The sequence below is a fragment of the Phyllostomus hastatus genome, unplaced genomic scaffold, assembly GCF_019186645.2.
Source record: "Phyllostomus hastatus isolate PE091 unplaced genomic scaffold, TTU_PhHast_1.1 phas_contig_148, whole genome shotgun sequence".
NCBI lineage: Eukaryota > Metazoa > Chordata > Mammalia > Chiroptera > Phyllostomidae > Phyllostomus > Phyllostomus hastatus.
In genome coordinates, this window is record NW_025333607.1 from 19,025,837 (window position 1) to 19,052,932 (window position 27,096).

The 27,096-nt window shown below is 41.1% G+C and overlaps 1 protein-coding gene across 3 annotated transcripts in view; it reads right to left on the minus strand.

Annotated features, from left to right (window-relative positions):
- The window catches only part of BRINP3 (BMP/retinoic acid inducible neural specific 3), a 439,538-nt gene that overhangs the window by 78,496 nt on the left and 333,946 nt on the right, over positions 1 to 27,096 (minus strand). For all 3 annotated transcript variants that reach the window (XM_045859062.1, XM_045859042.1, XM_045859052.1), the window contains one exon: positions 16,462 to 16,652. In XM_045859062.1, the coding sequence (XP_045715018.1) occupies positions 16,462 to 16,652 (191 nt within the window). The remainder of the gene's footprint in view (positions 1 to 16,461; positions 16,653 to 27,096) is intronic.

A 27,096-nucleotide genomic window follows, 5' to 3' on the forward strand; every position in this document is an offset into this window, starting at 1 on the left:
ATTCTTATCATTGTTTTTCTCTGTCAGTCACTAAATCTTATTTCAACATTTTACTAAGCACTTAATGTCAAACTGCTATATTAAATATAATCCTAGTTCTACATACTGCAGTATTTCTGGGATTGAATATTTAACTTAGAAATCAACTTGCAAACATACTGTTAATAGAAGAAGCATAGGAAAATAAAATGGTCATATCGATATAAATGTAATACTTAATTTTAAGAATTATTTTATTACTTACAGTAAGTTTTGTGAGAAAAGTGCAGATTCAGCTATAAAATGCTGCCTGTCCCCAAGTGAAAAATACAAGAGTGTATCATTGTGAAGTTTTCATGCATCTCCACACAGTAATAAGCATTGTACTTGGTGCATTATACACAATTAATATCATGATTTAAAGTATAGTTGACATTGTCAGTGTTTCTTGAACCTGCTCCAGCCATTTAATGGAAGTTTAAAATAGTTCATGATATACAATCAATGCCAAGATGACTCATATTTTCACATAAAAAGTACACAAACAAATCAAATTCAAAGTAAAGCAGAATTGTTGAATTATTTATCTGTGCAAATGCCTTTATGCTGAAAACTATTTTCCCTAGTTCCATTTCCTATAATTTAACTATCACAACCATTTACTCTAGGGTTGCATTTTGAAAGCTTTCCAGAAACTGTACTACTGGAGGAACAAGGATCCTTGAAACATGAGGATAAAGAGTATGATTATAAATAATACTAAGTTAGGTGTATCCATAAAACACGTACAAAATAAACACTACAGCTATAAATTGCAAACTCTAAGAAATGAGGAGCACTGTTGCCAAGATAGAGTGTGTGAATTAAGCCCTGAAGGTCCAAGGAGAGTGGCGTAAAACAGAGCTCACACTTTATTTAGGGACAAAACAGAGCACGTGCTCTTTGGAGAGCAACTGCGTTGGTGCAAGGCTCATCTGTACCTGCCGCCATGAGCCTGGGCGTGGTTACAATGACTGACCTGTTTCTTCCATACTCCGTAGGTAGCCTGATGCAAAGAATACACTTGTATGCCACCCACGAACTGCCCCAGATAGCCCTAAGGAGGAAGGGTGTGCCTGTTGAACACACATTAAAATAGCAAGTTCCCTGTGGGGCTGGAAGAGAGAAGTTGTCTCAGACTCTTGAAGTGTCCATTCAGGGTGCTATGGCAGAAGGTAGCCTGGACACAAGTTCGTCACGACAAGGCCGCTGAACAACTTCGGGACCCCTCTGTTCACAGACCACGGTTTCCACAGGCCTTCCACGTCTGCCCTTGGCTGGTCTCGGAGAGGCCAGAGCTATAAGCACACTCCTACAGATGGTATTTTGATTTCCATTTTAAATAACACGAGCCTAAAATCACAGCAATTGCAAGAAATGCAGTGTCAAAACAACAAAACAGCTTTCTCTGGGGTTCCTAGGACAATGCACGTATATTTAGAAAACTGACAGTTCCATCCAAGCTCCATCTGTGAGGCCTGTAACTAATGATGTTGCGTCAGGGGGGACTTGGGGCTTCATGAGACAGAAGCTACAGAATCTCGCTTTCACCCTCGAGTTGGCTAAGTTTTCCGATGCATGCAGTATTAATAATGGAAGCAGCGAGGCTTCGCTGCCTGGGGGCATTGCAAATAACAAATACAGATCGCAGCCGGCTCGGGGCGGTGGCCGGCTGTCCTGGCTCCGGTGAGTTATTAGGCAGTCACCACACTTGTCACTGCCACGGTGGGCCAGGCTGCCACCTCCCCTGCCCAGAGGAATCACGTTTCCACAACTCAGGAGCCACAGGTTCTTTTCTGTCGCTTCACATAAAAAATAAATGTACTTCAGGGCAGCGTTTACAACAATACATTTGTTTTAGAAATGAAAGCAAACAGAAGTAGTAAAACATTTAGAGGGCTTTTACTTTCTTTATTGTTTATTCTACGGATTGCAATCGCCATTGCCTTTTAGTTCTTGAATCTCCACAGAATGGCCACACGCTTGGAGGTGCAAGGGCGACTAATACTGTGGGATCCAAGTCCAGAACACAAATACTATTTGTTGGAGCTTCTGTAAACCATCCCACAACACTGCTGGTGTTTTATCATCGTTTGCAGCAACGGCGTTGTCAGCTACGTGCAATGGATGGGAGTCCAAAGTAGGAGCTCGGTGAGAGGCTGCGTTTAATGTCACCAAATCACTGAAGTCACAGGACTAGCAGAGCGTCCTCAGCCCATGTGGGCTCTCCCCTGGAGACAGGCACTGCCCTTTGCAAAAGAACGTGCACATGCTGTTCCCTAGGGTCCTTCTCATTTTATTCCCCAAAGCCTTTCTGTCCCTCTGGATCCAACCACTCCGAGCTACTCTTCAGGGCTGACGTGTTCTCTCTCCTTTGACGGAACGAGGAGCAAGGAAGCCGGAGGGTGAACGCACCAAAGCTGTTAGAGACCCTAACCCATGACGCAGCTAATGGCCCTGTTGCCAGGATGAGTGAGCAAAGGGTCACCCTAAACAGAGCCATGCACTTTCACTAATGGCTGTTGCACAGTTTATGGCATGGGTGTATTTCCAGATCCACCCAGGCTGCCCAGTTGCGACTCATCTGGAGTCTCGGTCCAGGGGTTACCTGCAAGCTGATGTCCCTCTCAACCAAATGATCTGTTTTGCTTCCTCTGGACAAGGTGCCTAAGAATGTGCAGGTGGGACTGTCAAGGGCTGGAGTGGAAGCACCTGCCCCTGAGTTAGAGGAGGAGAGCGGAAGAATCCAGAGTGGTGCCAAGCGACCATGGCTGTGAGCACACGCAGGGCACACGCCGGGACAATCTGTCCCTCGTCACAGTGAAGCCACCCAGTGCTCTGCCACACCAGGGCGCTAAAGCTGGGCACCTGCCTAGCCAGAGCTCCTTTTGTGATGCACATTTAGTAACACTATTTTATGGTTAATGTTGTTAAATATCTCCTTTAATTTAGAAGCCAGTGTAGTGTATTGGCATCCCCCACAGTGCCTACTCTTCGATTTCCAAAAAGGACACTTTTACCAAAATGTTGTGTTACTCTCCTGGAATTCCCCACGTACTAGGGCTATTCTGGACTGTTTATTAAACCATGTCATATTGCTCATGATTAAAGATGTAAGACTTTTTACTACAGTCTTTTAAAGTTTCCTAAGCATTGACTATTTCTGAATTCCATAAACATAGCAAAAGCGTCTGACTTCATTTACCTTTTTATGACAAGACAGCTAACGTCAGCACGCAGACTACCTACACTTTCATTCTGCAGCTGACACGTTCTTCCCTTTGTCGCCCAATAAAACAAGCAAGAGAAGCACACCGTGTCAAAACTTGGCAGGCTCTGGTATCATCGGAAAGACAGAAATGGATTTCTTGTTTCAATTGGCCATTATAGACACAGTTTAACTGTCATTTCTATCTCTTTCCCAAGAAATGAATTGGCTTTACTCACAATAAAGTTAGGACTCATCCAAATTCTTTAGCAACTGATAATCATTCAGCACTAAGATGGTTTTAAATGAACAAAAAAAGATATTAAAGAAAGAGGAATCTTATAGTCTATATGAATTGCATGTGTACTAATGAAATTCTAAGAGCCAAGAAAAGAAAAGCCATGCATTGGGCAAATCACTCGGCAATCCTGTGATCGCATCATGCATTGTTGCCCTTCCCCCATTTCTTAGTTGAAACAGAGCCTGAGGATTATAACTGTTCATAAGACACTACATTATAATAAATAATTAATGGAGGCATAACAAAATGGAAAGGGCAAGAAGTTTGATGATTTTTTAAGTATGTATTTGTGTATTTCCTGGAATATTTAATTTAGAATTTAAAAATTTAGAAACAGAATAATGAGCATCCAGTGTGGACTCCCTGCGTTTCTTGTCTTCCTCCTCCATCGCCTGTCCCCCGCTTCCTCCTCTCCTCTCTGTCGTGTCTTCCCATTCACGCCCTGCAGGGACCAGGGCGCCACAGCAACCTCACGACTCTCCACTGGCAACATGCCTCCCTCAGAGCGCAGCCCCGAGCCCACAAGCCCTGGGGGCGCTGGGGTTATAAAGGCTCAGGCCCGTTCGCTTTGAGACTCCAGAGGTGCCCCTTGACCATACAGCAAGGTGAACTCTTAGCCACACTGAACACCAATTCCCATCAAGTTAGTTTTAAAAATCTTAGAGAAAATGATGCTGCACTGAGTATATTATTGATATTTTGATCTATGTTTTCCCTTTTTCTAAAATACTAAAATAAAATCCCTATTCATGCATATGTCATTCATGTAGCTTTGGTAGGGAGAAACTTTCTTAAGGGATTTACTCTCAACGACTCAACCTTGATTCTAGTTTTTGTTTAAAATCTTGTTTTAATTACTTGCTAGGAAAGATTTGCAAAAGAAGAAAGCTAGTCTGCCTTTTGTAATAAATTATTATGTCAACTTCTCAGTAGTGCTTTACCTGACACCATATTGAGTATGTCATATACTTGACCTTGTACTCACGGGGCCTGGTGAGAAGTTACGAGCTGCTCTGTCAGTGGTGCTAGGTTGAGGTGTCGCATCCGTTGTTTTAGGTGGGCTCCCCCCTCCCCGACATGAGTACAAATTCGATTTCATTTATTGATATAACAATTGTGCCTCTCACCAGCACAGTGGTCTCTCTGAAAGTCTGTTGCTGATCAGCAAGTCGGGAAAGCAAGCTGCATACATGTGCTACTGAATCGTTTCACAGCGATATAATATCCAGGTTGAAACTGTTTTCCTTCTGGAGGTCATACATTTCATTCCATTTTTATTGTGTATTTTTTTTTCTGTTTATAAACTTCCAAATATTCAGATGCTATACCTGCTTGATATGTCATCTATATTCAATCTCAACTTCAGTTTTTTTAATTTTTTTCTTTTCATTCCTACAGTTTTGAGCTATACTTTCTATTAATGTTCTATTTGTGACAATTCTCCATTAATTGTTCAATTTTTTTCTCAAGAGCAATGCATTCTCAGCTGTTTTTGTCAAGGTTTCAAGACTTTTTTCTAGCATCTAAATTTCTTTACAAGTTGAGAATGAACGTTCTCTCGGCTCTTCCTTTTTCTGTTCTGGCCCCTGTTGGGTGGCTGGGGGGGGTGTGGTTTGTGTTTCCCCATTGGCACTCCAGATCAACTGCTGAAATACTTTTCACCGGCCGCAGTCCTGATAGCAGCTGAAGACTGTTCCGCGCAATTAAATTGTGAGCTTAAAAGGAACTGCTGTAGCTTATTAGTTCTCTGTGAAGCTCTCACGATGTGGCTTCTCCACCCTGAGGAGCTTTCATGCCTGGACTAGGAGAACTCTGCCCATGTGTTCAACTGCTCTTCAGCTCCTGAGGGTCAGGGAATCAAGGCCACACTCACACAGGACCAGCCGTCTCTGCCCGCTCCGTCCTCCCCGGGATCAGTGGCCTTCTGATGCTCGACATGAAGACCTCCTGCAGCTGTGGGGCCAGACCTGCAGTCATCCCAGGTGGGAAAAAAAAAATGCTTCGGAAACTTCTCGCACTACCCAGGGCCTGTTTTCCAGGGGGCACCTAAGCCTCCGGCAACTCTCCAGCTAAGCCTAAGGCTCTGGAGAGATGCAAATCAGTTCTCTCTCTACACTGTCATCTTCCCAGAATGCCGCCTTCTCCTCCTGACCAGCACGCTCTCTGGGACTGATCTAGCCCACCCCCACCTCTTCACTTACTACCTATACATTGGTAATGCTCAGGTATTTTCTCATCAGATTCTCCCTTGAACACCGTGACCCACACTTGCAATTATATTTTATATGTTGCTATTTGGGTTCTCACAAACGCCTCGTGGATTCCGTGCCCCAGACTGAATTCATTAGCTCTGCATATACAAATCCAGTGTCCTGACATGCCCTATCAAAGTAATGGAAGGACCACGCCCACCATGAGGCACAGGTTTCAATCCACTTTCATTCTCTCTAGCTTCTTGCCCTATACCTTCCAGTGCTTTGTGTGAATTATGTAAATTCTACGCTCCCAAACCTATATGTTTCTCTATTGCTACTGCATTAGTGAAGGCCTCTGTCTACTCTTCCATTATTAATCTCACTAACATCCTAACTTATTTCTATGCCATTGGAATTTTCTAATGCAGTGACGTTTCTGAGATATGATGTTGATAAATTTCCCACTCAACAACGACCACCATGAAATCATTGACATGTCAGAGGATTTGTCACAGACCCCTCATTAGCTTCGTGGTTTGTTCTCGCGTTTTGTAACTACCTTTGTCCTAGTCCCACAATCAACTGTCTCGTGCTAAGAATTGCTTGATTTCGATGGATTCTTAGTGGCTCATCTGCCTCTCCCCGCCCCCGCAAAGTTAGGCTGGTGTTGAGGACGAGCTCCCGGCTGCTCAGGGGGCGAGGGTTTGCTCTAGGGGCGTGCATTCTGGCCACAGCCCAGTGACTTGCTCGCATGACAGTGACCGAAGCCGGAGGCCAGAAGCTCAACCACAAAAGTACAGTTCAAGTCCATGTGCCATGCCGTCAACGTTCCATTGACCAAATCACAGGACCAGGGCCAACGTCAAAGGGACAAAACATTGTTCCTCGAGTATCACAGAAGCCACAAAGTCGTTTAGAAGCGGGGGAAAAAAACTCAATTCATGTCATTATAACCTTGGTAGACACTTCTTTTCACTAATCAGTCACAGAATTCTTCTGACACACCGAAATCCTCTGCATTTTCTCAGCATAGCCTACCTACCCTTTCACATTTCAAAGCTTTTGCCTTTTGTCTGGATTTTTCTTCCCATGTGGCTACCCTACTATTTATCCTTCAAGACCAGATCAAATGTTTCTGAATGTTCTTGCCAGTTGCCTCGGACAAGAATCAGTGAGTGTCCTTGAGGTGAAGTTATTTTTGCCATGTTGTTTTTCTCTCTACTGCTTGGTCTCACCAGACTAAATACTTCCAGGCTAAAGGTCACGGCCTTTTCATTTATAAAGGCCTAACGCCTACCAGTGCTGGGTACATCACAGATACGAAATAAACACTCACCAAGTAAACAAATTAATTGGGTGGTCTGTAAACTTTTGTACAAATTTGAACTGATATGGGGCATTAAAAATTTGATTGCATCTAGCAATTGCAGGATCACACATTATGTATGTATTTTGCTTTAATTGCCAATTTTATTAATGCAACTATGAGTAATTAAATGGTTTCACTCGTTTTTCTAAAATAAAAATCTAATTTAAGTATTGGATGTTTCAGATTTAAAAACTAGCAACTGTAAAAACTAGTAATTGATTTCCATGAAAATAAGCACTAAAAATGTGTTGAATTTAGCAGAAATATTATATGTTTAGTGAAAAGACAGACAATCTTTAAACTTGTATCTCCTTTTTGGGTTATCACTTTCTCTGGGTGTGATTCCATTTTGGAGGAGATTTCTCAAACGTTAACTCTGACCAAAGGTGAACTTGTTGGAGAGTTTGAACTAAATTGCTTTAGCCATTCCTGAGTTATGGCAAGGTGAAAGTCCATTTCTCATGCACTTAACTGAAGCAGGCTCCAACCTTTTCTCCTTACATAAGTCACACATGCCTAATGCTATATATTTTAAATGTGACAAGATTATTATAGCTCTTGGAGAAACCTCTAAATTTAAAAGAAAATATCCAATCACTTTAAAATGGCAAAATTTTCCATTTAGGAGTCCAGAAATTGCCAAAGGAGACTGCGGTTTAAAAGGAAAGAAAATACAATTAAGGTCAACTCAGATTCCTGCCTAGGTTAGACAGAAAAATGATACTGGACAAATATCAAATTAGTATAGCATTTCAGGGCAAAAATGTTAGGAAGTTAATGCACTTTAAAGAGCACTTTAAAATGTAAAAGGAGTTTAACCTCCCTCTACCTTTTACAATCCGGCTGGAGAGAGGAGCCGCAGTCTGAAATAGAAACTCTACGCCCAGCTCTTTGTTTGGCCAGTTTTGATCACTTACACTCTGAACTCCTCCGAAACAGCATGAAGGGGAGCACATTCATTAGCAAGTGGCATAAAATAAATTCACTGTTACGTATCGCATCGGAAATTACTTTTTAAACCTAGCTCAGTCTTCTTTAATTCCCTGGATGAAAAAAAAAAAAGAGTTCACGTTTTAAGAGGTAGGAATAGTATATGGAAGGTTTAGAATGTTAAGAAAAATGCAATATTTTTTTTAACTTTACATGTATTAACAATAGCACGTCAAATCTTTACATTCATTTACACTCCGGCTTCCTGAGACGGTCTTGTATCTCTATTTACTTCCCAGCTCCCTTTCTACCATCACTCAAGTCACTGTGGAAATGGTTGAGTAGAACCAATGAGAGGCATTGCATCATTCAAGTACAAAGACTATTATCTGTGGAACATTAGATATAACGGGAACTAAGAAACCTTCCAAGTGTCCAGCAACTTTTTTAGTCTGGGTCAAGGAAGTCTTGTAGAGGATTTTGCTTGGGACGGTCTGCAGGCTGCCTTTGAAAGGCGAGACAATAAGGTCCAGGAGAGCAGCTCTGGGGTTGTATAGCGAAAAGCGCCTGGACCACATTCCTATCAGGAACCTAGAGGAAGGAAGGGGCGGGAACCAGAGAAATCTACAGAACCCACCGACTGGTTAGGAATAAAGAGGAAATGTAGAGAATGGCATGGGAAGAGCTTATTTCTAACCTTAGAATTTGATTTTAAAAAAACGTGATAAATAGAGGAAAACATTTTAGGTTACTGGAAAAATCAGAGGGGGACTTGGGTTGAGGGGGGGACTGGAAGTATTGTATGTATTTAGGATTCGTTAAGACAGTGTTGATGGCTGATGATTGACATAATTTCTTACATGTCAACATTTCTATTAATAAAAATTATCTCAAAAGCACAATAGTTTAATAGCAATGTCCTCCCTTTACTGAGTTACATGGACGGTTCACTGGTATAGAGGTCATTTCTTTCCTTATACCCTCCTTTCACCTTTTTGTTCAACACTGCAAAGTCAAGGAAAAAATTATTTTGAAGATGACCTTGCCTAGGGTTTTTCTCATTTTTCCAATGAGTTGAAAATTGCTATGATTTAACAGGGGGAGAGCAAACTGTCCCTTATCTCCCTGAGTCCTGAAAAAATGAGTATTTTGTTACAAAGACAAGAAGTAAGCCCTGGCTGGTGTAGCTCAGTGGATTGAGAGTGGGCTGTGAACCAAAGCATCGCAGGTTCGATTCCCAGTCAGGGCACACGCCTGGGTTGCAGGCCAAGCCCCCAGGAACCACACATTGATGTTTCTCTCTCTCTCTTTCTCCCTCCCTTCCCTTCTCTAAAAAAATAAATAAAATCTTTAAAAAAAGACAAGAAGTGAGTTATAAACACTGAAACCTAGTAATCCCAGTACCCATAATTAATGATAAAAAGCTAGGTGAAAATTGAAACTGACCACTTATAAAAAAAGGAAGTTGTCTAAGTTTTGGACCCTCCAAATTATTTTTATTCCCTGAATTTTGGAAAGAAGAATTTTGGAATGTTGTACAAACCACTTTCCCCAACAGCATTCTGTTATGACTATAAGTGGAAATGCATAAATTCACCAGAAAGTGAACTTTCATCTTAGGTTCAGTGAGTCTTCAGAAATTACAATAAAAGGAATATTGTGTTGCAATGTAGTTCTAATAGGTCAAGCCTGCCTTTGTGTACTCTTGATGTGGCTCCCTTTGTACTAACTGACTTCTTCTGCAAAGGGTAAGGGGACCCTGACTTATTTCTACTCTGTTTCACATTGTTTTTCTGCACTAGAGCTTGCTCCTGAGTCCTCTGTTTGTCTGCCTTATCTTGTCATTGTAATTGTAAGCTAATCAGTCAAGTAAACATGTATATAGCACTTAATATGTGCTAGGCACTGTTCTAGGCACCTTAAATATATTAAATCTTTTAACGTTCATAATGGCAATATAACATAAGTGATATCCATATATTCCTTTTATAGATGATTAAACTGATAGAGAATATAGTTAATCTGAGCAACATCATGTGACCAATAGGTAGTGAACTGGGACAACAGTCAGGGGCATGTGTCTTCAGAATCAGAACTCTGCCCTAACCACTGTGGCTCAGTTGGTTGGGCATCATCCTGCAAAGGGAAAGGTTGCCAGTTCGATTCCCAGTCAGGGCACATGCCGGGGTTGGGGGTTCAATCCTGACAGGGCACAAACAAGAAGCATCTGATCAATGTTTCTTACATTGATATTTCTCTCCTTCTCTTTCTCCTTCTCTCCCTCCCTCTCTAAAATAAATAAATAATATCATTTAAAAAAAAGAATCAGAGCTCTTCACGGTTCTGCTCTCCTGCCTTTTTCTGATGTGATATGACATACTGCAACAAGAAGTAGGTACAAACATGTAGAGAAAAGGAAAATAGGAGGATATTTCTCAATCAAGTATTTAACTCCATCTCTGGAATGCAATTGGAAACTTAGAAAAACAAGTATCAGCTAACAATGGCTGGTTATCATCTGTTGACAGGTAGATGAACAGGTTTTAGAACAATAGGGAGAAGTGCAATATAAATTTTATTTCTTTCATTGAACTTAATGAAGCATTTAGCAGCGCTTTTTTTTTAAAGAATTTATTTAAAAATGCGGAGACAGTAAAAAGATCGGTGAGTGGTTGCGGGGCGAGGTGCGGAGGAGAAGAGGAATGGACAGGCAGAGCACACACCTGGGGGCACTCACAATACTCCGGATGAGACCACGACCATGAATGCATGGCGCTACACTTTTGTCCAAACCCACAGAATGGACAAAACCAAGAGTGAATCGCAATATGAACTATGGATGCTGGGTCATTATGATGTGTCAGCGTAGGTTCACCTGCCAGGAGACACTACTGATGCAGGAGGTTGCACATGTGTAGAAGGGGGAGATATAAGGAGAATTCATGCATTTGCCTGTCAATTTTATTGTAAACTGAAAACTGTTCTAAAAATGAATTCTTCGAAAAAGAAATCCAGATAGCTCATAAACCATGCACAATCCCAATCCCAACTAAAATTTTCTTACTTCACTCTCCAGAGCTATTCTTAAATGTGAGAAAAGCGATCCAGGTTTTCTTTGAATTCAGACACTGATGATTCATAAAAAGATGATCTTGAAAAAAATTAATTCCCATTCTTTCAATAAATGGAGAACACTCTCTCTACTGAGGGGCCATCAGATACACTATAAAATACATGCAACAGACAGTCCATCTGCACATCGTTTGGGAAGAAATGTTTCCCTTCTAAGCACCGTCTTTACCGGCAGCTGGAAATTCACAAATTCAACCAAAAACATTTAACAAATATGTGCCGAGTCCCCATGCCCACTACTGCAAGCTCAGTGCTGCAGGCATTTCAGAGATGAGGACATTCTGCCAAAGTAGCTTCCCATGTTTGTTATACTGATGGGATCTTTCTAGTTCCGCTGTGCGGGGATCTTGAGGCTCTGCAGAACAGTAATTGCAATGCACAAAATTATTCTCAAAGAAAAGAGCAACCATGCATTCTTAATAAAAATAAGCTGTTTCCAAAGGAGTGTTTTGTGTTTTCTTCCTGCTTACTAGAAGAGCTGTCATTCGGCCCCTCAGAGGTGGAAGGGCTCTGAGGATGCTGAAAGATAAAAGCCAGTTGGGGATGCCTATGACATTTTTCAGAGCTGCTTCAGCATCCATACTGTGATTACGTAACAGTAACAAACAGGGCAGATGCTTCTGTTTCATTGGAAGTACATTATAGCTTGAAATTCACCCTGTTTTCTGACTTTTCTCCATATTATGAATAAATGTGAAATTTTAGTTTACATATAGCATAGATTGCCAACTGTTCCTTACTGCTCTATACTCTAATATCTGCAATGGCCATATTTTTTTAAAGGCTTCAACACTTTTTTTTTTTGGCTCTTTCTTGTCTTTCTTTCCTAAAGGTTGCTTTACTAATGTTGTTTGTGAAGTTCTACATTTTTCCCTATGCTCTAGTCCTGCGAAATTACTTTTTATACTGGCAGTATCGATTGACATTTGTTTCTTTTGTATTTTTGTAACCTACAAGTACAATTCATATGTGAGAAGAAACAGAGTTCAAAACTTCACTGATTTAAAATTGCTTGTGCGAGTCTTTGTTCCAAATCATTGTTTCTAATCAACCAACTCAAAGTTCCTGCAGAAAAACCTGACTCCTGACACCATGCTATTTCGGTTTGGCCTCCGGTAGCTAAATAAAGGTTAAATGACAAACAGAGATTTGTGTAAATGTGGTAACCTCATATTGATAGCTACAATATATTAACCAAACAACAAAAAAACCCCACAAAATAAAACTGAAACAGACCTTGTTTTTCTGGCTGAAGGCAGGGTTATTTCGATCAACATTTATTATGTTTTTTAAAATGTCATCTAATTGCTTTTCATGGAGGAGATAAAAATTTCTTGGAAAACAGGTCTAAATATTATAATTTTAAAAAATCAGCCCTGGCTGGCGTAGCTCAGTGGATTGAGCACGGGCTGAGAACCAAAGTGTCGCAGGTTCGATTCCCAGTCAGGGCACATGCCTGGGTTGCAGGCCATGACTCCCAGCAACCGCACATTGATGTTTCTCTCTCTCTTTCATCCTCCCTTCCCTCTCTAAAAATAAATAAATAAAATCTTTAAAAATATCTGATATTTTTTCTATATTAGAAAAATGCCTAAAATACAGTATATATCAGGGTTTGTTTCGGGAAAACAATCATAATTTAATCTTTAAAAAATTTTAATAGTGTCTGATAAAGTAATTTAATTTTCTCACTGCGTGTAATATAATTTTTAAAACAAAATATTAGAAAATTTTTCAAAAATGCCTATCCCACATCAGGTGTTACATTACATTTCCCCCAAAATATATAATCTATTTTCATTTTCTCACCTTTGTCAACAATGTAATATTAAAGTTCATTAGAATAAATCAAAATAAACCTTAAGTATGTATTGGCTTGCTCTTTTAGATAACTAGTTGAATTGACACTTGAAAACAGTGACCAATGTAGCTGTTATTCTTGCTATATTATAGCACTAAAAATAATATTGAAAATACTATTTGATATAATTGCCATTAATTGGAATAATGTAACAGTTAATTAAGCTACACAGGCATTTGAGCTGTTCTTTTACTTATTTATATTCATAATTAGAAGGTAGAAGAACAACAATTTGTTCTATTCCATTTTCTAGAAAAGGCTCATAATTAATACCATTTGTCCAACTCTTTTGAGTTTTTGTAAGAATTAGCATTACAAAAGCAGGCATGATTTTGCAGATTTCATTATATTTTTGCCATTATCGGATAATGGTCTTATTTGCCCTGACTGTTTGACAAAACTATCCTAAACTCTGTGATTCTGTTCAAGAAATTAAGTGCTTCCTATGTGGCACTTAAAACACAGGATGTACCACATAATCAAAGAAAATGTGGACCTTTGTACACTCAGTCCGAATCTTTAGCACATAAATAGCAAGTCATTGAACCTTTAGGGATTTAGTAAAAGAGTTAAAGCTCTTGGTTTTAAATATATTATAAAAGCACTTGGTATTGAATTATTTATTCAAACATAAAGGATTTCGGTAATTAAATGCCTTGGGTTTCAGGTACAAATCCTCCACCCCTACCCACTGAGTCCCTCTTACCACATTAGTTACTTCTGTCTCAGCAATTATAGTCCTATAATGAAGGACAGACACATTTCATCTGGGTAGGGGTTCCTTAGCTGACTAAGAAAAATAAAGGCTACCATCCTCTGGAAAACGCACTAGCACATAAAAGGGTGCACGCGATCCCGGGGACCCGCACGCCTCCCCAAGGGCATGTGGACGCCACGCACTCCACCGCAGGCCATTCCCCTGGAGCTTGGACGGCAATCCAGGCCGCAGCTGACCCCGGACCAGACACCCGCCAGGCACTTCAGAGGATGGCTCACGGAGAAGAGAGACCCATCCAGCCCTGAGTTACATCCCGAGAGGCCCGGGTGTCGTCCCTGGTCCAATTCCTGGCACTTCTTTCTCACACTCCCTCTGAACTTCTGTGACTATGCCCCTAGCTGTGCTGCCCCCAGTGGAACACAGCTCATTCCCTCTTCTCCTCGTTACAGCACCGGATACGTATGCGTGTGTGCGTCCGTGCCCCACCTAACCCTGGGGACACGTGTGCGAAAGGCCCCCGCAGGCAGTTTTGTCCCGAGATCATGGAGTGCGTGCACTTGCACAAACCGAGACGGTGCTGCCCGCTCCCGGGATCGTGGGCACGACACTTCAGTCTGTCTGCCGGCTCAGTGGGTTTGTTCACACCAGCGCCACCGCAAACACGTGAGATATGCACCCTGCTGAGCCTGCACAGCGTCCCTAGGTGATGGGAAATCTTGCTCCGTTATAATCCCATGGGACCAGAGCGGTGAGCACAGTCCGTCTGTGACTGAAACATGGCACCATGGGACGGTGCCTCTGTTTACAGCCCGTCCCGGTGTCATTCCCGCACTCTTCTCCGAGTGTGCTCCCTGAGCTAAGGCCCCCTGTCCTGCCATCCCCAGCCCCTTGGCACACACCGCACAACACGCCCACGGTTGAAAGACGCGGGTCATGGCCACCGCGCTCTGGAGGTGAGCAGTGCCCTCTCCCACCCCCAGGTCGCTCCCTTCCCTCCCCCAGAGCAGTTCTCAGATTACATCATCCCTAAAGGTGTCACCAGGACCTAGGAACCAGGCCTGCAAACAGTAGTTTCCACCGTTACCACGCGGGCTTCTGTGATCCAAGTTCACCTGTGCGGAAGCCAGTGCGCACAAACGCCCACTAAGTCAGTCTCCCCATGGAGTGTGAATGAATATTTTCCTCCCGGTGTGCGTACCAAACCTCTACTGTAAGATTCTATACTCCGTGCTGGGCGAAAAAGATCAATAGCCATATAATAAACATACTTACAACAATGATGTCTTCTATTAGAAAACACATTTTAAGTTCTTGTTTATATCAATGAAATTGATTTCTGAAAAGAAAATCTATTTCTCCCCAGCAACCTCAAGCTAAACATCTCTAACGACACCCTGGCTTACAATAGTTTTAAATTAGCTAAGACATCTTCTTTCATTCTGGCCACATTTTGATCTATGCAGTGTAACTACTATGTATATATTTGGTAACTCAGCATAACTTAATATGCTGAGAAATAAACTAACTATAACTGCATAATTTACGTCTGCAGAAATAAACTATAACTGCATAATTTACGTCTGCAGAACTCTTTTTCCCAACCTCACCTACTAGCACCACCGAAGACGGGTAGCATTAATGTGTAACCTTGAGCTAAAGATACTCCTGTGTCACCCTTATTCTCTCTATATCACATCATCACAAAAGGCCTGTCTCGGGCTAATTTTACCCAGCATTCTCAGATACTGAAGTTCTCACTTCTCAATTCCCTGGCAAAATAATGCGCACATTCATTTTTAATCTCGTAAAGCAACACAATAGATTTAATGACTGCTTTTTACAACAATTGTGAACTACTGCAGTGGAGACCCCCAAAAATGTTCTTTGCATTTTATTTTACTCTTGTTAACTTAGTCCAGAAGCACACGAGCACACTGACTGGGCCAACCCTCTGGTCTGCCAGCTTTGCCGTGGCTATCGGGCACAACGATATGAGCTGACCTAAAGTGCCAGAGAGTGCGCCGAATGTCTACGGGTTTGGAAACCACAACCTCTCTCTCTCCTTCTCTCCCAAAATAAAGTAAAATAAAATAAAGATCTTATTCTCCCCCTCAGCTTGAGGAAATTCAACCTTAATATAGTCACAAGCAAAGGACTTGAGCGAACACACAGAGTTTACCTATTAACTGTAGATTATGGAGTATCTTGTCCTCTAGAAACTTATAGCCAAAAACTTGCACTTACTTTTCAAAGCACTGAGGAAAAATACTGTTTAATGCAAGACTTCTTATTCACTTCTGCATCACTGACCACTTGGCGTCTAACAAAGCCCCTTCTAAGGGTAATGTTCTTAAATTAATAAAATATGGAGGTTTATTTAAAAAATCAATGCTATTAAAATAAGACTTTATCCACCAACACTTTACGAAGACCTCTGTGTTTCCCAGGATAAGATCACGATATTTGAGTATACGATAACTTCGGTTAATAGTTGGCTGTGAAGAACCTCGACCCAAAGATCAAGTTAAAAAAATTACATCAAGATGCACACAATTTTATCTTGACTATGTTACATTACCGATAACAGGAGGGAATGTTAAAATAACCTCAGAACACAACTACTTAAGTCAGTGGGACATGCAGACAATTCGACGCGGGCTTTTGGGATGCCTCGTGTCCCTAAAACCCACGGTGCCCCGTCCCTGCAGGGCAAACGCCGGCGGGCCTACCTTGATGGCGGTGGACGCGATCTGGATGTGGTGCAGTCTCCGCAGGGTGCTGTCCCTGTCGATGAAGTAGGAGGCCGCGAGCTGGTGCAGCGTCTCCAGGGTGACCGAGGAGCTGTTGGCGCCCGAATCGCTGCCTTCGGACCCTCTGCTCAGCTTCCGCTTGTCCACAAAAATTGTGAGGGACTCCTCTCCTGCAGAGAATACAGTTCACAGGATCCTGTTTACCCCTGAACACCCATTTAAAAAAAATTACCTGCAGGTGAGGAAATGACAGGCGTAATGAGACCAAAGAGGGATAAACAACCAAAGGGCAAGTGCTTTCACTTTCCTGTTGTTCTGCACGTGTTTTCCCGGGCCTAGGGAAGCGCTGGAGATGTTGGCCGCTGTGCCTGCGGGTTTAGTGCCCGTGGAACGGCTGCTTTTGCGGAGCGATGCCCCTAAATTTTACTCCATTTCTGAGAGAGTTTAGGTTACCTCACATTCACATGGCCCAAAAGCAACTATTAAGAAACTATGTAAAATGAACTTATGTGGACTGTATAACATAAAATTAGAATGATGAAGAAATGTTTGCCACCAATCAGCATGGCACCTGTACACATGATCAAGCTATCTTTGTCCTTTAGTTTTTAGTTATACTCTTAAACTACAGAGAAGACGTGTAAATGCATCTATATGTATGTAAATATATGTTAAATTCAGAGGTTGCCTGCGTAGGGCGCATATATTATAACTGCAACCATTTTCAAGGTTCAAATGTTGAGCAAAAAATAAAAATCGATGTCAGTTAAGTTTAATATTGAGAACTGGCCATGCCCAGACCTCTGTCTTTTTCGATACTCATCTAACACGTAAGTGTCAAACTCAAGTTGTTGCTTTTAGGCATCTAACTGTTTGGGCGGCAGTGTGCCCATTTACAAACTGTCATCCAATTTTAGAAAATAACCACTGAGGTTTTCTAGCGGAGGAGTAGTTGGTATTTCTTCTCTAAAGTAAAATAATACCATTTTAAAATGACACAGCCTAGGTGATTGTCCAATCCTAAGCAACAGCCCCTGTTACTTGGCAAAAGGTCAGGTCAATAGATACTAGGAATACCGGAAATCAAGCAGACTCATCAGAGTAGCTGAAGAAAAAGAAAAAAAAATCCACCATAATTACGAAGGAGTGGACCAAATTATTAACAGCATTGTGTTATGTGTGTGGTAAATAGCTTTTGATGGGAACACCGAGAAGCAAAAGAGAACAGAATGTATAGGTAAGTTACTGTAGAAACAAGCAAACAAAAATGCCCAACAATTGGTTACACTCAGAAAGGGAGGGTCGGCTACTGTGGAAAGGTGCGTGCATGCCTCTCAGGGGGACCAATGAGTCTGAGAAGATTTCACGTGTGCGCCCGGTTGTGCGAGAGCACCGGAACCAGCATCCTGCACGTGGACACAGAAAGAACAACGGTGCCGTGGTATTCTAAGGACCCACGATTCAGCGCTGTGGTGGTAGTGCCAGTGCTATGGGCTTGATGCTTGTGCCCCCTTAAAATTCACATGCTGAAACCCTCACCTCCTCACAGGAATCCCCTGAAAAACAACGGTGCGAGGAAGTGGAGCCATCGGGAGGTCTTTTTTTTTTATTTTATTTTAATCATTGTTCAAATACAGTTTTCTCCTTTTTACTCCCAGTCCAGCCCCCCCTGGGGAGGTCTTTATAGAAGAGGCTCCAGAGAGATCCTTTGCTCCTTCTACTTTTCTTTTTATTAGGATCTAACAGTAAATGAGGGAGTTTTAACTTTTCATTAAGCAAGCATTTCATAGATATCGAGTTTCACCCCAGGAACCTAAACTTAGTCAAAATTATTTTCTAGTGGATCTTGTAATCAAGATATATGGGATCGTTAAAGACAGCAGTGGGTTATTCCTTCCAATAGCCAGATAAAGAGGACCCATTCAGAAACTGCCCATGGTCCTTCTGCACAGCGGAAGATCAGTTCATGTATGGAAAAGCTTTCCCCACAGTAAGCACAAGAGGCTCTTCGAATTACAGTCATTCATCTGTGTTTTATGAATACCTTGGAGAAAGCCCTTGGCTACAACAGGCCACACAACTGCATCAAAGTTTTGTAAAGCAAGCACCGTGAAATAGCTAAGACAGAGACAAAGCTGCTCAATCTAACAGTAAATAAGCTCATTTATTTTCTCCAAGAGATCTGTTTTTGGGGGGGGGTTAATCATGCACAACTATCATGCGTCTGTGATGTTTACGGTCTTCACATTCTTTGAGACTTTCACGGTCTGTCTTAAAGAAAGAGAAATGCATTCTGAACTTTAGTTGTAAATCTCTCTCAGGTATTCAATTACAAAAGTACATTGAATTTTATGTAAATAACACAATATTCGGGTTTGAAAATGGAAATATTATTCAATCAACTACAAAGTTTCTGTTCAAATGTCATTTCTATTCATGTTTCTTAAAGCCAGCTGTTGTCCAAAAGCATGATACGAGTTCCAATGGACATCCATGTGTTTGGGAAATACTAAATGTGATTTTGAAAGCTATTCAACATTCTGAGTCTGTTAGAAAGTAAAAAGGATTACATTCTGTGGATATATAAAGATGTGATTATTTCACATAGAAACCATGCAGCTGTGTCTTTTACAACTAAAATACTGTGGTAGTTTATGGACATTAAACGCGCACATTGAAGGAAAATTTCACAGGGAATGAGAAACAGGACAAAAGAAACCCCAAAAGCCATGACTTTAATGGTATCCTATGATCAGTTCATTTGCTATGCTGTGGACCTCACAATTATTTACGTTTCTGTCCTAAATTTTCAATTATGTATAGTGTCCATGAGAAACAGAAATTAAAGAACTTTCATACTGTTACCTTTTCACTTCGGCTTTCTCATTTTGCATTATCATGTGTAAGTTATTGAAGAGAGAGGTAAAAGTCTCAAAAAAGTTAGGATTAAAAAAAAATGGATAAGAGAAGGGAAAAGAAAATCCTAGGCATAAACCAATAAGGATGGTGTGGCAGGCTGGGTCAATTTTTGCAAGTATTTTCGGACCCATCCTGGAGGCCGACACGCACACGTGGGTTAAAGATGCACCGCAGGGAAGAACTAGGAGTGCGTGATGTTTCCTTTAGCCTGGTACTGGAAAGGGAGATGCTCGTGTCAGTGGAACACAACCAAAGCGGACATGCCGTGACCTCGGCCACGGTCTGAGCATCATGGCCAAGTTCCAGTGGTTCTCGCTGTCCTCCTCTGCCAGGAGGAGAGCATGTTCCCCAGAGGACCTTTCTGCCTGATTCCCAGAATTATAGGGGGATCTGTGGGAAGACACACAGTTCCTGTTACCGTTTTGATCGACTGAGATTTTTGCAATTGCAATGAAGCTACCTCTGATAGGTTGGCTGTATTTTGTTTCATCATTGCTATTGACTTTGGGTTAGTCTACTAACCTATAATGTCTACCATTCTGCCCAGAAAAAAACAAACAAAAAAGTGCATTTATGGCAGATGTCTTCCTGGTCACTCCACTCCCTTCCACTTGAAGGTCTCGCTGTGAATATCATTGTTGCTTTTGTGTGAGCCCTACTTACAGAGAACTGCTGTTTGAGTAGAAACCCTTCTTACAAAAATAACCAATGCAAGCGTAGCTTAAATCTAATTGTGGGTTTTATGTTTGATGTGTCCTTTTGGTTCAAAAATGTTATTCTATTTTTGGTAAAGACAGATCAGATAATCCCCTGAACTAAAGTCTTAGGTTATTTTGAGTGCGGCTGTCCTTTTGAAATTATATTCCAGTTCTCACGGTGTTTGCTTTGCTCTCATTATTGACTGACGACCATCCTCCTTTAGCTTAACATGTTAAAAAGTACTCATCCTGATAATATACCTACCTTTCCACTAAAATAGTGTTATAGGAAATAAGACAGTGTTTTAGAAACAAATGGACATAGTGGGGGGGAAACCAATCTTTAAAAAAATTTGGCTTCTGACAAAAAGCAGAACCAAATATATAAAGACAGTTAAAAAACAGACATGCTGGCTTAACACCAACTGGCATCTGAGAGAGATTATGGGGAGAAAATAGCCAGCCTTACACAGCTTTGAAAGAGAAACATAATGTGTTGCAAAACACCCTAAAAGGAAAACTGACCTTATGATTATTAACAGTAACCCCCATAAACATCTAAAAATTTTCTAAACAAAATTACTCAGATACCATTCCATTATTCTCTATGGAACAATAACATTTTTTTTTTAAAAAAAAAGAGGAATTGGAAATAAATAGTTCCAAGGTTAGATGAAATGAATCTACCCTGAGTGAAATACAATTACGTTTCTTGTATTTGGGAGCTGTTTACCAACAATGCTACAGTGAACATTTTTGTTATGTATCGTTAATAGAGCCCTGCTATTATTTTGGTGAGTTTAATTCTCAGAAGGGAAATTTTCTGGGACACTTAAGAAACACTCTAAATTTACAGAGAAACTCGAAACCGTGCTGTTCCGACTGAAGGTGTATATAAATCACCTGGAGTTCTTGTTACCAGGTAGCTTCTGATTCATGCGTCGGAGATGGGATCTGAGATTGTGCATTTGGAACAAGCTCCACGGGGATGCTGATACTGTGCGACCATGGACCGCACTCGAGCAATGAGGCTCTGAGTCACAGTAAAATGTGTTATTAGCTCCAATGTCTGTCTTTATCAGTGACCTGTGTGTCCCTTTAAGGAAGGTCTTGGGTGGCTGAACCACAGTAACCCTCAGCACGTGTTTGTCAGGCAAGTGGACAGGGGTTTGATCTACCTCAGCCAAGTGTGATGAAGAGGAATAAAAAGTCCATAACCAAATTTATAATATGCTAAACCTGAGCCTGTCTGTACCTTTTGACTTAGTTCACAGGAATCTCATTAGGAACTGGCCTAGCAATTTTAATCACCTTTTCTTCTTTGTTATCATATGATTATTTACATAAATGGTTTCAAGTCATTTTAGTCCATAACTGCTTTAGAGATAATTAAAAGTTAATTCACAGCATTGCTTAAATTTCCAAATTTTCATTTTGTTTACTAGAGAACACGAGAGATGAAGATGAGGAAGAGTCAGAGAAAGAGAGCAAGACAGAGAGAGAGAGACAGAGAGAGAGAGAGAGAGGAACCGATGTAATTCAGTAGTGTGTACTTAAGTAGTGTGAGTATACACTTAAACACCAGTGGCTTGGACTTGTTCCCCAAGAGTCCCATTATTTTAATGATTCTCTGGGATATGAAGCTTCAGAAAATATTTCTTTTTTTTTAAGATTTTATTTATTTATTTTTAGAGAGGGAAGGGAGGGAGATAGAGAGAGAGAAACATCAATGTGCAGTTGCTGGGGGTTCTGGCCTGCAACCCAGGCATGTGCCCTGACTGGGAATCAAACCTGCGACACTTCGGTTCGCAGCCCGCGCTCAATCCACTGAGCTACGCCAGCCAGGGCAGAAAATATTTCTTTTCCTTTCTGTTCTTTTTCTTAAAACAGAATACGCATCCTACTACAGAAAGCCGTCCCAAGCATTTTCAATAAGTATTTATATTTGCTTTAGAAATTAACTGCACATATTTTGACAGATTTGCTTTCTTTTTATGTTACTCTTAAACGAAAATAAAAGAAATGTGCACTTCCTAAGAAGAAACCAAGTGAAAATGAGAAAGATACCCATTAATTGATTTTGAAAGGTGATACATGACAGAGATTTAAAGACGATCTGTGAATTCTTTATACGGAATTTAATTTACATAGAGATAAGTGAGAATTAAGTATTTCTGAAATTAAATGAGAAGATTTACATCTCTGATACTTTTGGGGATGTAAGAAAATAGAAAAAATATCTAATTGATATTCAGTCCATGTGATATCTTACTACCTGACTTCTGAACTCTGTTCTTTCTTTGAAAGGGATACATACACAAGCAACATATGGTAATAATTTCAGACTGAAAAAACTATTGTGCAGGCCAACCTACTTATACACTATGTTGTCACTGAGGTTGCATCCTTTACTTTAAATAAATACTGTGTGGTCATTAATCATGCATTTTTTTTTCATTTTATCAGTGAAGAAAATATCTATATTTAAACAAAATGGAATATTTAATGAAATGCTGAAGCTAAGCAATATGGTAACCATAAAATACACTTATAAGAAGCACTTTCCAGAGAAAACATTCAAATCACATAGTAAGAAAATTGTAATGATTTCCCCTAAATATTAATTATGGCTTTTAAATCTCTGTGCTTTCAAAACCAGTGGTCTAGCTGGACTTGTCTTTGGGTTGCTCAAAACGAAACATATTTTCTAAAATTGTAAGTGAACAAATCGATATGTTATTATCTATAGGCTCCTAGAAAAAAATTTGGTCCAATTTCCAAAAAACATTGCTATCAGGAAAAGAGTGCCTTTCTTCCCCACACCCCTCTTCCAGGGAAGTGGCTCCCCCAACCTTTCTCATTGTCCCTGTGTTCCTGACTCTGCCCACTGAGGTGCATGGGGGTGCCAAGCTGGAGCAGGGAAGGGCCTGGCCCGAGTAGCCTGCCTCTTCCTCCTCTCCCTCCTTGGCAGGTGCTGTGAGGAAAGACCACACACTTGAACTTGCTCCTCACGGCCTTGGGCTTGAGAGAGCCAGGCTCCCTACGGGAGTCCCGAGACGCTGGGTGGCTTGGGTCTGTGACTGTGCGTGAGTGGTTGGACACATCTGTGCAATTTGGAGGTGAGGTCATGTTGAAGATCATCAGGAATATTGATTGTAACAGTTTTATAAAATCCTAAATGAATTGTCTGGTCTCCATCTTCCTTTGTCCTTTTCAGTGGATCCGGACCCCAGACTGGTGCTTTTTAGCGGACACCCTTCCTCTCCCTAGGAAGCCCCCACACTTCAAGTCCTTTACTCTTCCCTATTAACTAAGTTTTTTTCTCTTTTGTATGTCTACATTCAATACACAGATGCACTTTTATTTCAGGATGTGTCATTTATTTATTGTAATAAAATTTATTATAAAAATAGTCATGAAATATATTCCTTAGCTAGAAATCGATATGTCCCCAGAGTGCAATCTGTTTCACCATTGATTCTGCAAATTGAGTAGCTTATTTCAGATATTTAAGCAGTGATGGCGTTTAGATATCATTTTCCAAAGAGGAGCAAAAGCTGAATTTCTATATTGACAAATAGTCTGGAAGCTATAAGATGAAATAAATGGGAAAACGATATATATTGGAGAAGGTTTTTAATAATTTATTTGCCCCTATAGGAAGATAATTCAATCAGTGGCTTTATCTATCATAAAATACCGCATTTAAGGCTACAAATCTGCTACCCAAAGTTTTATGTCTAAGTCAATAATAAGGTGTACTAAATAACTTAGGGAAAAAGACATTTTTTAAAACTTATTTCCTTTTCATCATGCTAACATTGATAGTGACTATTTTACATTCATGTTTCTTAAAATGTGTAAATTTAGTTGAAAATCTAATTTCTTTGGAAACCCTCAGTATAAAACAACTGGCTTTTTGTGACAGGGTAAGGGAGAATAATCGGGGCAGGATGGGGACAATTGGAATCGCACAACAATAAAAAATAAAATAAAATAAACATTTGCTCTATACACTGCATCCACAGTGCGTTAGTATTAGACTTATTTCTTATTTCTCCTCACTAAAGAGTGAGGGAGAATTAGTTCAAGTTAATAACACCAATTTGAGTTTTTTTAAAAAAAATGGAGTAACACAATTGCATATTTAGTCAGGTAAGATTTGTGAAGTAAAACATACTTAGAGCAACAAAAGAGCTTTTGTGTAATTACAACAGCAGTCATTTTAAAATTGCAGGAAATCAACCTGGTACACATTTTAATTGCAAATAGTTTATATCCTTGAGCTACTTAAATAATTTCATGCATTTTAGTTAAATTATTAATATCACCCAACAGACTCCAGAAGAGAAATATAAGTAACATTTAGGGAAGGAGAACACCTCCAGCAGAAAACACTAGGAACACTAAATCTCTGGAAAACTCAGAGAGGGGAAGGTGAGTGAGGGGCCCACCCCCTTTAAAAAAGGCTTCAACGAGACTTTTAAGTAACTGAGGCAAAGCAATTCTGAGACAGCGTGCTGTGACCGCTGGAAGGGTAAACCCGAAGACGTGATTAAATGCCCCACACAACCTACCAGACAAAAGCTAATCTTACACCAAAAATGCAGCATCCGTAATACCAAAACAGCGAAAGGAATCAAAGTCACCAGAATTCTGTGACTAAAGAACAAAGAATGTCCTTGAGAATCATCTCAACTTTTTGATCTCTCTGCCTGCCCTCTGCCCCTTCCTTTGTTATTTGGAGAGTATCCTTGGTTTATGCCCTGAAATTCTTCTGGGCACCACCATTGTGGAGAGTGGTAATAAAGCCTTTGATTTGTTTCCAACCCACTGGACTTTTTTAACAAGACATTATGGAAATAATTTTTCACTGTGACTTGAGTTTTTATTGCCTTAGTCATGACTGATGCTACTAAGCCCAGTACACACAGCTTTCAGAGAATCTACGGTCCTAAGTATTCGGATAATTTGTGATTGTTTCGGCTATCCATACCACCATCACAGCAATACCATAAATGCATCGCGTTTCAATGACACCACATGCCGCGCCAAGGGCAACATCCTCCATTGACACAAACCCTCCTGTGACCCTGTCCTGTAGGTGTCCCTTTCTACCAAAGAAACTGAAAAAGCAGTAAAGTGACTTCACAGGTGTTGAAGTCTCACAATTGGTCAAATAAAAACAAATTTAAAAGGAGGGGGCGGTAAGGATTCAATGCCAGGCTTGTCTGACGTCTCTGCCTTAAGTTTCAGCATCACTCCTCTGTGGAGGAAGGGAACACAGAGACAGCATGCGTCCACGGCCAGCCTCTCCTGCCCGAGCCACCTGCACCTGCCACCGGACCTCCTCAGGTGTCACGCAGACCGATGCTTCTCGGTGTGCCTGGGAGCTGCCCTTGCGCAGCCTGCCCAGGCCTGGCTCACCTGGTCTCGCGTGCGGGGTTCTCTCCAACCCCGAGTCTTTATTTGTGTAACCGATACATCTGATTCCCTGGGCGTGCGTCTTTCATCCAGTCTCCCTCCCAAATTATATCTCAATTACCCTCTGCATGCATTCTACTCCTGACATTTACGCAGTGAACTGGACACCCTCGGCCTCCCAGCCAAGTGTGGTTTCACAAATTTATCCACTTAACAACTATTTAATGAGACCCTGTGCCCAGCACTGTTCAACTACAGGGGTAACGTGGTGGCAAGCACAGGCAAGGTCCCTATTTTTTCAGGAAAAGCTGCAGGAATGACAGACAACGAGCCAGGAAACAAATATATAAAATAGTCCACATGCTAATAATGCTACAGAGAACGCAAAGATCACGGAATAGTAGAGATTACCAGGGGTTTGCCGGGCACCAGTGCCTGCAGGATGGTCGGGAGCGGCCTCTTTCTCAAGGTAACACTAGGGCAGAACAATCGCGGTGGCTGAAGAACCCCGAGCAGGAGGAGGGAGCAAAGATGCCGTGTGAGATGCAGGCCGCTGCTAGGGCGTTCGGTACACCCCGGCCAGGCTTTCGGATTTTAAGTGCACGGCCATAGGCTTTAATCAAAGCAGGAGGTGACTGGACCTGACTCGAGTTTGGGTAAGACCTGAGCGGAGGGTGGGCCTGAGGAGTGTTCTGGAAGGAAAACGTGATGCTGACTTGGTTTGGGGACGCTGGGGTGGAGGTGGGGAGAGAGTTTGGGGTGAGCTGTGTTCTGGAGGAAAAGACGGACCTGATGCACTGACACACCAGATTAGTGGGAAGAGGAGGGAGAGGACTCGTCCCCTAAGAGGGGGAGGGGGGTGGAGGTGGGGGTGAGGGACAAAGAACAGGCGGTCTCTCCTGTCACTTCTCCATGGGCTCAGCTCAGCCTGCCCAGCTTCCCAAAACTTGCTGAGAAACTCACGGTTCTCATGCTTTTTCTCCCCAGGTCTCGGTGCCCTTCATTCCGGGAAAGAATAACATCTGCTTCTCAACAGAATGGTTGCACAGCATATAAAGTAATACATGAAATAAAATACATAACATTCTGGGATATCCTTAACTTTTTAGGCAAATGCCCTATATTTTCCCTGTTAGATATTACCTCCCAAAATATCATTTAAATGCATTGAAAATGCTGAATTATACACCTCCATAATAAAATATGGATCTAATGATATCATTAAACCACAGCTTTCTGAATTTTTGCAAATTCTGAAATTGATTGAGGGATAAGTTATGGTATCAATCTCCACTTTCACATTATGCATCATAATTAATATTTATCATTCCTTCCATATCATATATCAACTATAATCAGAAATACTAAAATGGTGCTAAAATGTGATTTTAGACCTTCAGTATTTACTCCAGAAAATCTCTTCTGCTTTCTGTAACCTAAGGTGAGGACTCCCATCTGTGATTGGACGACTTATCCCTCATTTTTTAAACACAACTTGGCATATTACCTTGAATTAGAGTGTGTAATAACAACGCCTGTATTTAATGAATGCTAGTAAATTGTAAACTGCTTC